The 17448-nt window shown below is 41.6% G+C and overlaps 1 protein-coding gene across 2 annotated transcripts in view; it reads left to right on the top strand.

Annotated features, from left to right (window-relative positions):
* cndp2 (carnosine dipeptidase 2) overlaps window positions 1-16759 on the top strand; it is a 31590-nt gene extending 14831 nt beyond the window's left edge. For both annotated transcript variants that reach the window (XM_029731967.1, XM_029731965.1), the window contains 8 exons: window positions 6350-6438; window positions 8770-8970; window positions 9297-9381; window positions 9708-9868; window positions 11406-11570; window positions 13894-14035; window positions 14165-14312; window positions 15774-16759. In XM_029731967.1, the coding sequence (XP_029587827.1) occupies window positions 6350-6438; window positions 8770-8970; window positions 9297-9381; window positions 9708-9868; window positions 11406-11570; window positions 13894-14035; window positions 14165-14312; window positions 15774-15840 (1058 nt within the window). In that variant the 3' untranslated portion in view covers window positions 15841-16759. The remainder of the gene's footprint in view (window positions 1-6349; window positions 6439-8769; window positions 8971-9296; window positions 9382-9707; window positions 9869-11405; window positions 11571-13893; window positions 14036-14164; window positions 14313-15773) is intronic.
* The last annotated feature ends 689 nt before the right edge of the window (window positions 16760-17448 follow it).

Below are 17448 nucleotides of genomic sequence, written 5' to 3'. Positions count from 1 at the left end.
AGGACAATCAGACACTTGTTCCGAAGCCACTCCTGCGTTGTCTTGGCTGTGTGCTTTGTTGTTGTTGTCCTGTTGGAAGGTGAACCTTCGCCCCAGTCGCAGGTCCTGAGCGCTCTGAAGCAGGTTTTCATCAAGGATCTCTCTGTACTTCGCTCCATTCATCTTTGCCTCGATCCTGACTAGTCTCCCAGTCCCTGCCGCTGAAAAACATCCCTACAGCATGATGCTGCCACCAACATGCTTCACCGTAGGGATAGTGCTAGGTTTCCTCCAGACGTGAAGCTTGGCATTCAAGACAACGAGTTCAATCTTGGTTTTATCAGACCAGAGAATCTTTCTTCTCATGGTCAGAGTCCTTTAGGTGCCCTTTAGACAACTCTTCCAAGTGGGCTATCATGTGCATTTTACTGAGGAGTGGCTTCCGTCTGGCCACTCTACATAAAGGCCTAATTGGTGGAGTGCTGCATAGATGGTTGTCCTTCTGGAAGGTTCTCCTATCTCCACAGAGGAACTCTAGAGCTCTCTGAGTGACCATTGGGTTCTTGGTCACCTCCCTGACCAAGGCCCTTCTCCCCGATTTCTCAGTTTGGCCGGGCGGCCAGCTATAGGAAGAGTCTTGGTGGTTCCAAACTTCTTCCATTTTTAAGAATGATGGAGACCACTGTGTTCTCGTGGATCTTCAATGCTGCAGAAATGTTTTGGTACCCTTACCTAGTTGTGCCTCAACACAATCCTGTCTCAGAGCTCTAAGGACAATTCGTTTGACCTCATGTCTTGGTTTTTGCTCTGACATGCAGTTTCAACTGTTGGACCTATAGACAGGTGTGTCCCTTTCCAAATCATGTCCAATCAATAGAATTTACCACAGGTGGACGCCAATGAAGTTGTACAAACATCTCAAGGGTGATCAATAGAAACAGGCAGCACCTGAGCTCAATTCCAAGTCTCATAGCAAAGGTTCTGAGTACTTTTTATTTTTAATAAATTAGCAAAAATGTCTAAACCTCTTTTTGCTTTGTCATTGTGGGGTATTGTGTGTAGATTGAAGGAAAAATAATAATTTTATAAATTTTAGAATAAGGCTGTAATGTAACAAAATGTGGACAAAGTCAATGGGTCTGAATACTTTCCGAATGCACCATTTCTCGGTTAGTTACAAGTATTTCAAAGTCTGCACTAATGAACCTAAAAACTCCAAACTACAGGTTACATGTGTGGTGGTCTAGGCTGTTTTCAGGGTCACTTGCATTAAAATGGGTGTATAATGATTGGATAAAATTTGTTTGATTAGGAACTTTTCTCAATGGTCCAGCAATCACCATTCTCTAAAATATATCCCTTACTAGAAACTTTCTCGTTCCCATCAAGTCTTGCCCATCAACGTCCCCACCTGTTTTTTTGGGGGTTTGTGTTTTTTCTTGATGTCGCTACTTGGAGTTCACCTGTGGCCAATTAAATTGTTTGGAGATGATTTAGAAAGAAATACACCTGTTTGTAAAAGGTCCCACAGTTGACAGTACATGTCAGAGCAGAAACTATACCATGAAGTCCAATGAACTCTCTGTTGATCTCAGAGATAGCGTTTTGATGAGTCATTTATCTGAGGTGTAAAACAATTTCTAGAGTGTTGGAAGTTTCCAAGAGCACAGTGGTCTCCTTCATTAGAAATGAAGAAAAAAAATATGGAACTACCCAGTCTCTGCCTGGAGCTGGCGGTCCGACAAAACTGAGCAACGGGTCAAGAAGGACCTTGATCAGGGAGGTGACAAAGAACCCGATGACCACTCTGACAGAACTACAGAGTTTTTTGGGGGGGGGGCTGAGATGGGAGAACTTGCCAGATGGACAACAGTGTATACAGCACTTCACTAATCTGAGCTTTATGGGAGAATGGCCAGACAGAAGCCTGAGAAAAAGGCACATGACAGCATGCCTGGAGTTTTCAAAAAGGCACGTGAAGGACTGAGATCATAAGGCAGAAGTTTGTGGTCTGCTAAGACAAAAATGAAACTCTTTGGCCTGAATGTAAACCGTTATGTCTGGAAAAAAACAGGCACAGCTCATCACCCATCTAACAACATCCCTACCGTGAAGCATGGTTGTGGCAGCATCATTCTGAGGATGCTTGTCACCGGCAAGGACTAGGGAGGGGACTGGGAGAATGGTAAGAATAGAGGGAACAATGACTGGAGCATGCAAAGCCTTGATGAGAACCTGCTTCAGAGTGCAAACGACCTTTAGATTGGGGGAGAAAGTTTACGTTCCAACAGGAAAGTGACCACAAGCATACAGCCAAAGCAATTCTGGAATGGCTTTAGAACAAGAATGTGAAACTCCTTGAGTGGCCCAGCCAAAGTCCAGACTTGAATCCCATTGAAAATCTGTAGAAAGACTTGAAGATTGCTGTTCACTGCCGCTCCTCATCTAATTTAACAGAGCTTGAGAAAATATGTAACGAAGAATGGGAGATAATCACCAAATCCAGATGTGCAAAGCTGATAGACATACCCAAGACAACTCAAAGCTGTAATCACTGCCAAAGGTGCTTCTATAAAGTATTGACTTGGGGTGTAAATACTTATGTAAATGAGATTACGTTTTCAATAAATGTGAAAACATTTCTATAAACGTATTTTCGTTGATGGGGTATTATGGGTGTGAAAAAAACAACAATTTCATCAATTTTGAATTCAGGCTGTAACAACAAAATATGGAGTAAGTCAAGGGGTATGAATACTTTCTGAAGGCACTGTATGTATATGGCTCTAGTCTGGTTTCAATGTGTCATGCAGAGATGTGTCAGCAGCATTTTCCTTTCATGCTGACAAAGGTTGTTACTTGTTGTCTTGTGACAGTCACCTGACTGTTGCTATATTCTCTTCACCACTCAGAAATAAAACCGTCTCGCCCTTTGATGACCTAATTTCCTCTATTTGACTCTTGATATGTTTCACAGGGAAGCTAGTACTGATTTATTTTTTTCCTTTTTTAGTAGCATTTTTTCCCATGTCTTTTATTGGTGTATAATAGGCTTGGGCGTTATTCCGTGTATACCAGGGCATTTGGAAAAAGCCATTGGATGTTTTTTTTGTTTTTTTTAATACCGTCAACTATTTATTTAAAATTTTTTCATACATTTTTAATATTTGTAGCTACTTAATACCTGCAGTCAACTTGTTCAATACGTTAGGAGATAAAACCGATAGTGTTCATTTCACCTCTTACATTAAGAAGCTTACCTTAGTTCCGCAGAACAGTTGAGCCAGTCATGTGTTTGTGCTATTTTCAATAGGAGAAAGCAAGAGCTGGTGAGTCCATAGTGTTGTATATCTATCAGTGAGTCTGTTGTGCAGCGCACATGAAGTGATAACGTTACACTTGTATGCAATTCACTACTAAAGATTTGCCATATCTTATGGCTTCCCCCCCCCCCCCCCCCGTTCTTCTCCCCTCTGCTCCATGTACACATGCTGCTATACCTTCAGAAAAGCATTCATCACAACTTTGTTAATTTTCACAATGTCTCTCGTTCACTTTTGCTTGTAAATGTCCAATCTCACCAAAAATGACATTCGGTAGCTACTAGCTATGCTTGTGTAACTTTGAGCTGGATTTGCCTGTCTTTGCAATTAGTTATGTTTGTTTTTCGCTTGTTAACTTATTACATCTAGACGTTCCGCTAGCGGAACACCGCTCCAATATCCAATGATAGGGCGTGGCGCGAAATACAAACTCCTCAAATTCGAAAACTTCAATTTTTCAAACATATGACTATTTTACACCATTTTAAAGACAAGACTCTCCTTTATCTAACCACACTGTCCGATTTCAAAAAGGCTTTACAATGAAAGCAAAACATTAGATTATGTCAGCAGAGTGCCCAGCCAGAAATAATCAGACACCCATTTTTCAAGCTAGCATATAATGTCACAAAAACCAATACCACAGCTAAATGCAGCACTAACCTTTGATGATCTTCATCAGATGACACTCCTAGGACATTGTTATACAATACATGCATGTTTTGTTCAATCAAGTTCATATTTATATCAAAAACCAGCTTTTTACATTAGCACGTGACGTTCAGAACTAGCATTCCCACCGAACACTTCCGGTGAATTTACTAAATTACTCACGATAAACGTTCACAGAAAAACATTATTATTTTAAGAATTATAGATACAGAACTCCTTTATGCAATCGCAGTGTCCGATTTTAAAATAGCTTTTCGGTGAAAGCACATTTTGCAATATTCTGAGTAGATAGCCCGGCCATCACAGGCTAGCTATTTTGACACCCACCAAGTTTGGTAGTCACCAAACTCAGATTTACTATAAGAAAAATTGGATTACCTTTGCTGTTCTTCGTCAGAATGCACTCCCAGGACTTCTACTTCAACAACAAATGTTGGTTTGGTTCCAAATAATCCATAGTTGTATCCAAATAGCGGCGTTTTGTTCGTGCGTTCAAGACACTATCCGAAGGGTGACGCGCCGGCGCATATCGTGACAAAAAATGTCAAAATATTCCATTACCGTACTTCGAAGCATGTCAAACGCTGTTTAAAATCAATTTTTATGCAATTTTTCTCGTAAAATAGCGATAATATTCCGACCGGGATACTCGTTTTCGTTCAAAGACTAAAAATGTAAAATGGACTCTTCACGTGCATGCGCACACCCGTCTCATTGTTCTCAGATCGACCACTATCCAAATGCGCTACTGTTTTTCAGCCATGGACTGCAGAGTCATCATTCAACGTTCTGGCGCCTTCTGAGAGCCTATGGGAGCCTTAGAAAGTGTCACGTTACAGCAGAGATCCTCTTTTCAATAAAGAGGCTAAAGAAGGCCAAGAAATGGTCAGAGAGGGCACTTCCTGTTTGGAATCTTCTCAGGTTTTGGCCTGCCATATGAGTTCTGTTATACTCACAGATACCATTCAAACAGTTTTAGAAACTTTAGGGTGTTTTCTATCCAAATCAAACAATTATATGCATATTCTAGTTTCTGGGCAGGAGTAATAAAGAGATTAAATCGGGTACGTTTTTTATCCAGCCGTGAAAATACTGCCCCCTATCCATAACAGGTTAACATTTAGACAACAGTGTCTGTGATTTCGCTATTAGTTTGAATAGCGGTCTTTATATGTACCACAGAAGAACCAAGAAATGAAGAGCGACACCAAGGCTGTCTTTTTGGCCTTCTATGTAGATCTGCAATGGTATTATGAAAGGACAGGAATACATCATTCTTCAATGCACCATCTGACAAGTTGTTCTATAGAGGAGCATGAAGAAAGGTAAAACACCTATTCTGTCTCACATCTCCAATACATTGCTAGGTGCTTTCAGTGTTGACAGTATTAAAATACAACAACTCATGTACAAAAACACTATAATGCAAACAAGCTACAACTTAAAATCACATTCATCCCATTCAGACCTTAGGGCTAAAACTACATCTCCCATAATGCAACGCTAGCATACGTTGGCAGCTCAGCTAACCATCGGCATCACAGAAAGACATACTAGCTAGCAACAGCAATACTTTTTAGCACTCAGTAAAACTATATCAATAACAACGATAACTCAGTTACATGCTTCGATAGTCTCACACTCCTTTATAACAATACCTATAGCATTAACCTTGGGATGCTTTATTTATTTAACATTATGGACTTCTACACAGGAGTAAGGAGAACGGGAGCTATCGGTAGTACCAGGGTGTTAGTAGGTGACGTAAGCACCCAGATGAATTAAAATACATTTAATGAAATAAAAACGGAAGATGTTAATATCATCCAACTACTGTAGCTGCCTCCTTAACATCATCAGGCAGTACTAGTAGCGCAACAAATGAAAATATAAACCAAAACTAAAGTTCCTGGCGATCATAGCGATCTGATTCCCCCTTCTGTCTGAACTTGGAACATTCCTGTTTGCGGGCTTGGGCCACTGACCCTTAACATGGATGTTTTGCGTTTGTGTACTATTCTAATAATTGGAAGTTTGATGGAATAACCATTTGAACTCTCCTACATTTGTGCTAACTTGGTAGCGTTCTGGGAATAGAGGCCAATGGGCTTTTCTTGCATTTTTAGCGCCCCTTGTATTTTAAACCGGTAATACGATAAATCCCAGGATGAGAGAAGGATGGTATGACAATGAAAAAATCTTTATACCGCCCAAGCCTAGTCTGTAATGATATCTCGTTTGAATGACTAAAGGCTAAAAGAGTTTTCAAATATGATATAGTAGATCATTATAATTTCAACATTTTCTGGTTTTAGTCATTCACGTTTTACATTTGTTCTTTTTATTTACTAAGACATCTTATTAATCCCCTGCAGGGAAGCTCTATGGCCGAGGCTCAACAGACGACAAAGGCCCAGTGTTGGCCTGGTTCAACTGTATCGAGGGCTACCAGAAGATACAACAGGTAAGACGCAGCACCACGACTTGATAAGTAGCACTCACTGAAGCTAGCCCAGGACAAAGAGAACCCCATGGTATTGTTTTCAAACCAGTTTTAGTACAGGTGCCATTTTCTTGGTTATGCAACTAATAAAGGGCAAGGTTTAAAGGACTTGGTGTTGAGATGTCAGCTACAGGGTAAAAAGCCTCTTGGCTTTAAGACTTTTCGTCTTGATTACAGTCGATCACATCAGTGTTGTCAGCAGCATGGCCGTCCAAAGGTCCTCAAGTAATCGTTATCTCCTATCATCAGCATTTAATGATTGAGCTGACCTATGTCTTATACTAGCTCACTGACATCGTAATCGTGGAGGTACAGCCAGAGAAGGATGGGCCTCCCCTCTGAGTCTTATTCCTCCTCTAGATAGTTTTTTCGGGGGTTGTAGGCTGGGTTACTGGGAAGCACTTTGTGACAATGATGCTTGAAAGCTGGATCTATATAAATGTAATTTAATTGAATGATTGATCTCCATTTGTCAAAGTTAAACACAGGACTGACAGTGTTTTACAAGTTGGAGTAGTCTTTTGTCAGCCTGCCAGGTACATTAATTTCGTGTCTTGAATAGTATGTGGTGAATAGATCTACCTGGATGTAACAAATCAAAATCAAACTTTATTTGTCACATCCGCCGAATACAACAAGTGTAGACCTTACCGTGAAATGCTTACTTACAAGCCCTTAACCAACAGTACAGTTCAAGAAGAGTTAAGAAAATATTTACCAAATAAACGAAAGTAAAAAATACATGTAGGTAGGAGTGACGTGACAATGCGTAGATAATGAACAGCGAGTAGCAGAAGTATACAAAAATATGGGGGGGGGGGGGTGTCAATGTAATAGTCTGGTGGCCATTTGATTAATTGTTCAGCAGTCTTATCAAATCAAATTTATTTATATAGCCCTTCGTACATCAGCTGAAATCTCAAAGTGCTGTACAGAAACCCAGCCTAAAACCCCAAACAGCAAGCAATGCATGTGAAAGAAGCACGGTGGCTGGGAAAAACTCCCTAGGAAAAACTCCTGAGAAAGGCCAAAAACCTAGGAAGAAACCTAGAGAGGAACCAGGCTATGAGGGGTGGCCAGTCCTCTTCTGGCTGTGCCGGGTGGATATTATAACAGAACATGGTCAAGATGTTAAAATGTTCGTAAATGACCAGCATGGTCAAATAATAATAATCATAGTAATTGTCGAGGGTGCAACAAGCACGTCCGGTGAAACAGGTCAGGGTTCCGTAGCCGCATGGCTTGGGGGTAGAAGTTGTTAAGGAGCCTTTTGGTCCTAGACTTGGCGCTCCGACACCACTTGCCGTGTGGTAGCAGAGAGAACAGTCTATGACTTGGGTGACTGGAGTCTGACAATTTCATGGGGTTTCCTCTGACACTGCCTATTATATAGGTCCTGATGGCAGGAAGCTTGGCCCCAGTGATGTACTGGGTTGTACACACTACCCTCTGTAGTGCCTTATGGTCAGATGCCAAGCAGTTGCCATACCAGGCGGTGATGCAACCGGTCAGGATGCTCTCGATGGTGCAGCCGTAGAACTTTTTGAGGATCTGGGTACCCATGCCAAATCTTTTCAGTCTCCTGAGGGGTAATCGGCTTTGTCATGCCCTCTTCACAACTGTCTTGGTGTGTTTGGAACATTATAAGGACCACGACCTAACTCTCAACCCACTCCACCACAGCCCCGTTGATGTTAATGGGGGCCTGTTCAGCCCGCCTTTTCCTGTAGTCCAGGCCTACCACTGTTGTGTCGTCAGCAAACTTAAGGATGGCGTTGGTGTCGTGTTTGGCCACGCAGTCGTGGGTGAACAGGGAGTACAGGAGGGGACTAAGTACACACCCCTGAGGGGCCCCAGTGTTGAGGATCAGCGTGGCAGACGTGTTGTTGCCTACCCTTACCACCTGGGGGGTGGCCCGTTTAGTCCCAGGGTCCTTAGCTTAGTGATGAGCTTTGTGAGCACTACACTGAGCTGTAGTCGATGAACAGCATTCTCGCATAGATGTTCCTTTTGTCCATGTGGGAAAGGGCAGTGTGGAGTGCGATTGAGATTGCGTCATCTGTGGATCTGTTGGGGTGGTATGCGAATTGGAGTGGGTCTAGGGTATCCGGGAGGATGCTTTTGATGTGAGCCATGACCAGCCTTTCAAAGCACTTCAGCAGAGACCATTTATTTGTAATGTGGTTATGTTACGGCTTCTCAACAACATTTACAGCCAGAAAATAGCGTCATTAAGATTTCATGTGACATATTTTGCCTGCTGAGATAGAATGTTCTCTCTCATGTAAACAGGAGCTTCCCATCAACATCAAGTTCTGCTTCGAGGGCATGGAGGAATCTGGCTCGGAGGGCCTGGACGATCTGGTGTTTGCCCGCAAAGACACCTTCCTGAAGGACGTGGATTACGTGTGCATCTCAGACAACTATTGGCTGGGCAAAACCAAGCCCTGCATCACCTATGGACTGAGGGGGATCTGCTACTTCTTCATTGAGGTGAGGCCATAGCATAAGCTAGAGGGCTCTCTTCCCACAAAATAAATGTGATCTTCATTGTGGTGAAGCCATAATCAGCGTTTCGCAAACTCGGTGCACATTTTGGTTTTTGCCCTAACTACACAGCTGATTCAAATTATCGAAGCTTGATGATTAGTTGATTATTTGAATCTGCTGTGTAGTGCTAGGGCAAAACCAAAACATGCTCCACTTGGCATCCTGAGGACAGAGTTTGGGAAACCCTGAGTTAGACAAATCTAGAGGCTACACTTACCACAAACTGTGCATGCGTCATAGCACTGCTTTAAACCTTCTTGTTTTGTCAGATGGAGTGCTGTGACAAGGACCTCCATTCTGGGGTGTTTGGAGGCTCTGTCCATGAAGCCATGACTGACCTCATCGCACTGATGGGTAAGTTGAATCAGGTGTGCTGATGTGCTGGAATAGAATTATCATAGAGATATGTAAGGAGGTAGGTATGGAAGAATTGGATAGGTATATGCAACAGCATTGTAGCCCTTCAATAGAATCAAACAAAATCCTAGAATGAAATCTACACAAGTGCCTTGGGGGTTTTGTAGGGGCTTGGGGGGGGGTTCTGGACAGGGCATATGATATCTCTGCACCAAACAAAAGAAAATGGACTAAAACTCGGTGCGACTCATTTTAGTTTTTTGTTGCAAAATGTATTCTGTTGCGTGCACTCGTGAACATGACCCTGGTGTCTCCTCCTTCAGGCTCCCTGGTGGACAAGAAGGGTAAGATCCTCGTCCCGGGGATGTACGAAGACGTGGCCAAGGTCACAGACGAGGAAAAGAAACTGTACGAGAAGATTGACTTTGACTTGGTGGAGTATGCCAAGGACGTTGGAGCTGGGAAGCTCCTACACGACACCAAGGTATGGATGGTCATGTTCAAATACTTCAGAAATGAAGAGTCCTTTGTTCTTTCCTACCTCCCTTTAATCAATCACTGATCTTAATTGGTTGCATTGGTTAAAGTAATAGGGTGGTAACCTTGATCTCACTGCTTACGTGTGCATTTCTTTTCTTTTTTCAATTTAAAGTTTTCAATCAACCAACAAAACACATTCCACATTCACAGATGTGACAGACTTAAAAAAAAAAATCAAAATAACTAACAATAATAATACAAATATAATAAACATAATAAAAAATAATTATAAAAAAATATTTCCAGCCTCAGCTGAGATGACGAGCAAATAATTAGTTTTTACAGCACCTTACACGTGTATCTGCTCATTTCCCTAATTCACTCTGTCCAATTTGAAATATAGTTGAGTAGTGGAGACCAGAGTCTATCAACCTTGGACTGTCTCTTGCAGAGGTCATAAGTAAGCTTTTCAAGAGGGAGAAAGTCAATAATCTGGTCAATCCACATTTTAAATGTAGGAGAAGTATTAGAGGCCCACGATTAGAAGAATACATTTCTTAGCAAAGTATGTAATAGTCATCAACACATTTTCTCTGTCAGGATCAAGAACAAAGTTCTGCTGGGCATTAAGAAGATAGAGACACGGTGTCATATCAAACTGTACATCTAGTATTTTCTATGCAGCAGTATGTATAGATTGCCAAAATCTGGCAATCTCTACAGCTCCAAAATACATGCATATAGGTTACACTTTCAGAGGTACATATTTTACAGTTAAGAGAAATGTCTGTTTTCATTCTATGGAGTCTCATTGGAGTGTAATAAAATTTGTACAAAAATGTGTAATTAGATTCTTTCATTTTTACATTAGTAGAGGAGCAGTATACACTGTCGCAAACCTCCGCCCATAACTTATCACTGATAGTCAGACCAAGGTCCTTTTCCCAGATTATTTTCAAAGGAGTAAAGGAGGAGCCTCTGTTCTCAGGAGTCTATAGATATAGGAGATTTTGTCTTTAATAGATTGTGCTGTAGCAAGAAGGGTTTAAACTTCATTCAGCTGAGCTCTAAACCTCCTCTTGGAAGTAAGAGGAAATGACATGTCTAATTTGAAGATATTTAAAAAAAAAAATGGGATCTTGGCACATTGAATTCACTGCAGAGCTCTTGAAAGGATTTCAGTGTAGTGGTTTTCTGATGAAAAGGTCCTGATTCCTAGAGTATGCCAATGATTAAAGTTGGCATCACTCAGGGCTTTTGGCAAGTCTGGGTTGCATACTATAGGCGAGTGAACATATTTGGGAGGAAATGCCCAGGTATTTCTTACAGTCCCTCCACGCTAGTATGGTGCTGTAAATCAATGGTTTTGGCTATGTTGCCCACGTATGCATTTCTGATGTGTTCAAACAGGGCCAATGTCTGAAATTACCAACTAGTTTTAAAAGCAATACTGGTTGATTCTCAGTCAATGTAAGTGATTAATTCCCAATGTTCTCTGGTTCATATTGTCCTTTGCTCTCTCCTCTGACCCTCGTCTGCAGGAGGCTATCCTGATGCACCGCTGGAGGTACCCCTCCCTCTCCCTGCACGGCATCGAGGGGGCCTTCTCCGACGGAGGTGCCAAGACCGTCATTCCACGCAAGGTCATAGGCAAGTTCTCCATCCGCCTGGTCCCGGACATGGACCCCAAAGTGGTGGAGAAACAGGTAGAAACCTCTAGAATTTAAGTAGAACTCAACTCATGTTTTTAGATCATTTCCTGCCTTCCTCTTTTAAGTGCAGGTCTGGGATCCATTCCCCTACCTCAAATCCTAACAGCTCAGCATGTTAGGCTGACATACAGTGGGGCAAAAAAAGTATTTAGTCAGCCACCAATTGTGCAAGTTCTCCCACTTAAAAAGATGAGGCCTGTAATTTTCATCATAGGTACACTTCAACTATAACAGACAAAATGAGAAAAAAAAATCCAGAAAATCACATTGTAGGATTTAATGAATTTATTTGCAAATTATGGTGGAAAAAAAGTATTTGGTCAATAACAAAAGTTTCTCAATACTCAATACTTTTATATACCCTTTGTTGGCAATGACACAGGTCAAACGTTTTCTGTAAGTCTTCAAGGTTTTCACACACTGTTGCTGGTATTTTGGCCCATTCCTCCATGCAGATCTCCTCTAGAGCAGTGATGTTTTGGGGCTGTCGCTGGGCAACACGGACTTTCAACTCCCTCGAAAGATTTTCTATGGGGTTGAGATCTGGAGACTGGCTAGGCCACTCCAGGACCTTGAAATGCTTCTTACGAAGCCACTCCTTCGTTGCCCGGGCGGTGTGTTTGGGATCATTGTCATGCTGAAAGACCCAGCCACGTTTCATCTTCAATGCCCTTGCTGATGGAAGGAGGTTTTCACTCAAAATCTCACGATACATGGCCCCATTCATTCTTTCCTTTACACGGATCAGTCGTCCTGGCCCCTTTGCAGAAAAACAGCCCCAAAGCATGATGTTTCCACCCCCATGCTTCACAGTAGGTATGGTGTTCTTTGGATGCAACTCAGCATTCTTTGTCCTCCAAACACGATGAGTTGAGTTTTTACCAAACAGTTCTATTTTGGTGTCATATGGTCAGATGAAATTCTCCCAATCGTCTTCTGGATCATCCAAATGCTCTCTAGCAAACTTCAGACGGGCCTGGACATGTACTGGCTTAAGCAGGGGGACACGTCTCGCACTGCAGGATTTGAGTCCCTGGCGGCGTAGTGTGTTACTGATGGTAGGCTTTGTTGCTTTGGTCCCAGCTCTCTGCAGGTCATTCACTAGGTCCCCCCGTGTGGTTCTGGGATTTTTGCTCACCGTTCTTGTGATCATTTTGACCCCACGGGGTGAGATCTTGCGTGGAGCCCCAGATCGAGGGAGATTATCAGTGGTCTTGTATGTCTTCCATTTCCTAATAATTGCTCCCACAGTTGATTTCTTCAAACCAAGCTGCTTACCTATTGCAGATTCAGTCTTCCTAGCCTGCTGCAGGTCTACAATTTTGTTTCTGGTGTCCTTTGACAGCTCTTTGGTCTTGGCCATAGTGGAGTTTGGAGTGTGACTGTTTGAGGTTGTGGACAGGTGTCTTTTATACTGATAACAAGTTCAAACAGGTGCCATTAATACAGGTAATGAGTGGAGGACAGAGGAGCCTCTTTAAAGAAGAAGTTACAGGTCTGTGAGAGCCAGAAATCTTGCTTGTTTGTAGGTGACCAAATACTTATTTTCCACCATAATTTGCAAATAAATTCATTAAAAATCCTACAATGTGATTTTCTGGATTTTATTTTTCTCATTTTGTCTGTCATAGTTGACGTGTACCTATGATGAAAATTACAGGCCTCATCTTTTTAAGTGGGAGAACTTGCACAATTGGTGGCTGACTAAATACTTTTTTGCTCCACTGTATGAAGAGTGTGAAAGGTAGACTCAGTAATAAGTTGAATTCAGTTCTTCAAATACAGGACAAGGATCAGGTATTTAGATAATTTCACCATTTAATTAAAGGTGTAATCGAATAAGCACATTGCATGTTCTAGACTTTTGGATGAAATAGTAGTGGACAAGCATCCCCCACCAGTGGTTCATTCCTTACATTCATTCCTTACGTAAATTCACTCTCAAACATTAGGTCCGTCTATTAGTGGTTCCCAACCTTTTTTTTGGTTACAGTACCACCACCTGAATTTTGTTCCGTTCTGAGTACCCCTGAAGTACCCCATCATGTGCATTTTACCAGAAGGCCAATGGTCTCATGAGTCTTCTCAAGTACCCTCTGTGGATAGGCTAAATACCCCCAGGGTTCCTAGTACCCCTGGTTGGGAACCACTGCTCTATTAGCCTGTAATACAGTATATGCCATACACAGACAGCCCTGATAGCAATCTGACAGTCTGTTCTTTTCATTACTGTTCATATAATATTTTATCTCAATGAGACTTTAATATGAATGTGGAAACATATTTAGAAATGTATGTATAATCCTAACCTATCAAGGTTATTGGCCACCTGGAGAAGAAGTTTGCTGAGCTGGAGAGTCCCAACAAGCTCAAGGTGTATATGGGCCATGGGGCCAAGGCCTGGGTGTCCGACTTCAACCATCCCCATTACATGGCTGGTAGAAAGGCCATGAAGACAGGTGTGTGGATACACAGGCAAACCCTCCCACTCAGACACACACGCACTGGTCTAACTTACTTAAATATTTATAACATTTTGAGCAATAATGTCTCTCGTTCTCTCCCTCCTATTCCTTTTTTCCACATAGTGTTCGGTGTGGAGCCTGACCTGACACGGGAAGGCGGCAGCATCCCCGTCACCCTGACCTTCCAGGAAGCCACCGGCCGTAACGTCATGCTGCTGCCCATGGGCTCGTCTGACGACGGAGCACATTCACAGAATGAGAAACTCAACAGGTAACCTGCCACGGTTGTCTTTTTATCTATACACTGTCTGGAACCATGGGACTGCACACAAGGTTTGACACACACCCCACAGGCCCTGGACATGACTCTGAGCCTTAACTAACACTAACTCAGTTGAATCAGGTGTCAGTGCTGGGATGGAACAAAAACGTTCTCACCTGGTGATTCCCTAGGAACCGTATATAAGAACACTGCTTTATTGTCAACACATTTCTATAAATATTGACAACGTATCAGAACTATAAGCAGCAGGTAGCTTAGTGGTTAGGGTGTTGGGCCAGTAACCGAAAGGTCGCTAGTTTGAATCCCCGAGCCGACAGGGTGAAAAATCAGTCAAGTCACTTAAACAAAATTGCTCCAAGGTCACCATTGATAACGGCTTGTCTTGGGGACTTGAGAAATGGAAAAAAAACACATTTCCATTTCACACATGCGTAGAATACGACAAATATAAGCACCCACATTATTATTGTTATTATTATTAGCATCTCAATGTGGTCTTAATGTACATCTTGCTGTTTAATTCAATGATGTTACACGTCTACAGTGCATTTGGAAAGTATTCACACCCCTTGACTTTTTCCACGTTTTGTTATGTTAGTCTTATTCCAAATTTTTTTTTTTTTAAATCCTCATCAATCTACACACAATACCCCATAATGATGAAGCGAAAACAGGTTTAGACATTTTTTCAAAAGTATTACAAATAAAAAACAAATTACATTTACATAAGTATTCAGACCCTTTACTCATTACTTTGTTGAATCACCTTTGGCAGCAACTACAAACTCGAGTCTTCTTGGGTATGACGCTACAAGCTTGGCACACCTGTATTTGGGGAGTTTCACCCATTCTTCTCTGCAGATCCTCTCAAGCTCTGTCAGGTTGGATGGGGAGCGTCGCTGCACAGCTATTTTCAGGTCTCTCCAGAGATGTTTGATCGGGTTCAAGTCCGGGCTTTGGCTGGGCCACAAGGACATTCAGAGACTTGTCCCGAAGCTACTCATGCATTATCTTGGCTTGGTTTTTGCTCTGACATGCACTGTCACTGTGGGACCTTATATAGACAGGTGTGTGCCTTTCCAAATTATGTCCAATCAATTGAATTGACCACAGGTGGACTCCAATGAAATTGTAGAAACATCTCAAATATGATCAATGGAAACAGGATGCAGCTGAGCTCAATTTCAAGTCTCATAGCAAAGGGTCTGAATACTTATGTAAATATGGTATTTCTGTTTTTTTATTTTTAATACATTTGCATGAATTTCAAAACCTGTTTTCGCTTTGTCATTATGCAGTATTTTGTGTAGATTGATGGGGAAAAATGTATTTAATAAATTGTAGAATAAGGCTGTAATGTAACAATGTGGAAAAGGGGAAGGGTCTGAATACTTTCCGAATGCACTGTATGTAAATGTATATGAATATATGTCTATGGTTTACTTTCAGGACAAACTACGTCCAGGGCATCAAGATGCTCGGCGCATACTTCCACGAGGTCTCCCAGTTGGAGTAAATGAACTAGCCAGACCTGAGTGAGATGTGTTCCTCCGCCTCCTGAGCTGTGGACCCAACTGTTTTAATTTTCTATCCAATGCAAGTTTCATGTTTTCCATGTACTGCTGCTGTACAGCAAAGCAGATCCTTGAAGATGTTCCTTTAGTAATTTGTAATATCTTCCAACAAGGAGATAAGTAGAGGAAAATAATATAGAAGTATTGATTATTGTATTGTAGAAGTGCCATCGTGTATATCTTCATCTACTGTATCAGAGTGTTATAGATGAGAACTAAACCAAACTCGACAAGGAAACGTGGACAGTATATACCCCATCACACTTTCATGATGTCACAGCTTTGTTGTGGTGTATTTATGAAAGTGCTAATAGACAACAGAAGACTGATATGCACTCATTTCCTCCATTGGGAGTGCTTGGAGATGATTTTATACCTGATATGATAAAAAATTAAGATGTTAGCTTGGTTGGGAAACCTCCAACTGTAATGTAAAAAAGAAAAGAAACCAGCACACCCACTTCAACTAATTTATTCTTGTTAAATACTATGGGTAATCATTCATGAATAAGTTCACTCAGGAAGCAGAACACTGCAGTATGTTTTTAAATGTATATTGCAGTCTTAAAACATGAGTAGACCAGAGAAATGAACACGCAGGACATAGCCATAGACATCCGCAGATATTGGAGGCATATATTCAGAAGTATTCAAAGTGCTGAAAATAACTCCATACTTTTGCATTACATTACATATTACAGTATACAAAATGGCATCTTGATTGAGCCATTCATGGTTCTCTTTCAAACTGGAGTGTGACTTGACCTGTGTATGCATCTATTTTCTCCCTTGTAACTGTGAAACAACAGGCAACTGTCACATGCCAATATATTCAATAAATAATATCAGTCTTGTCTTTTTTATCATGCTTCCAATATCCTGAAAACTTCCCATATCATGCCATCAATCCAAAGAAAACAGAATCAATACATTACAAATGTGATTTTGGCTTTATTTTCCACAGTCATACAAATGTAATGTCACTGACCCTTCCCACTGGTTGAATCAACGTTGTTTCAATGAAATTAGGTGGAATTAGCGTTGAATTTGCCCAGTGGGTTGAGGCTCAATCCCAAACCGATCCCTCCTCCCTGGGCCTTTAATTTGACAGTTCATGAAGGGGAGTCAACAGGGGCCTAAGGACGGTGTGGAGGGATGGTTAATGATAGAACCCAGGAGTGACTGAATGGGGTTGATGTTCCTATCCAAGCTACAGGATATGCCCTTGGTTGATTTCAAATGTTGATTTGTGTGTGTGTTTTGACAGGTGGAATGACATGTAACCAGTGGGGTTGTCCAGTTGCAGACAGGTGGTCAGACTCATCCTGCTGGGCAATCTTGTTATGATTGACATTTGGTTGAGGTTTTAACTAATGTGCAATCAACAACAAAAAATCACCATGTCATTGGATTTAGTTGAAAATAAATGAAATTCCCTTACCTTGATTACTTTTTGCAAATCCAATACATTTTCCACGTTGATTCAATGTCCTCACACTGATTTTTGTTGTTGTTGAAATGACGTGGAAGCAACATTGATTCAACCAGTT

This window comes from Salmo trutta, chromosome 34 (genome assembly GCF_901001165.1).
Source record: "Salmo trutta chromosome 34, fSalTru1.1, whole genome shotgun sequence".
In the NCBI taxonomy this organism is placed as follows: domain Eukaryota; kingdom Metazoa; phylum Chordata; class Actinopteri; order Salmoniformes; family Salmonidae; genus Salmo; species Salmo trutta.
Note: the sequence above shows the minus strand (reverse complement) of the source record. Positions and strands in the feature narration are given on the sequence as shown.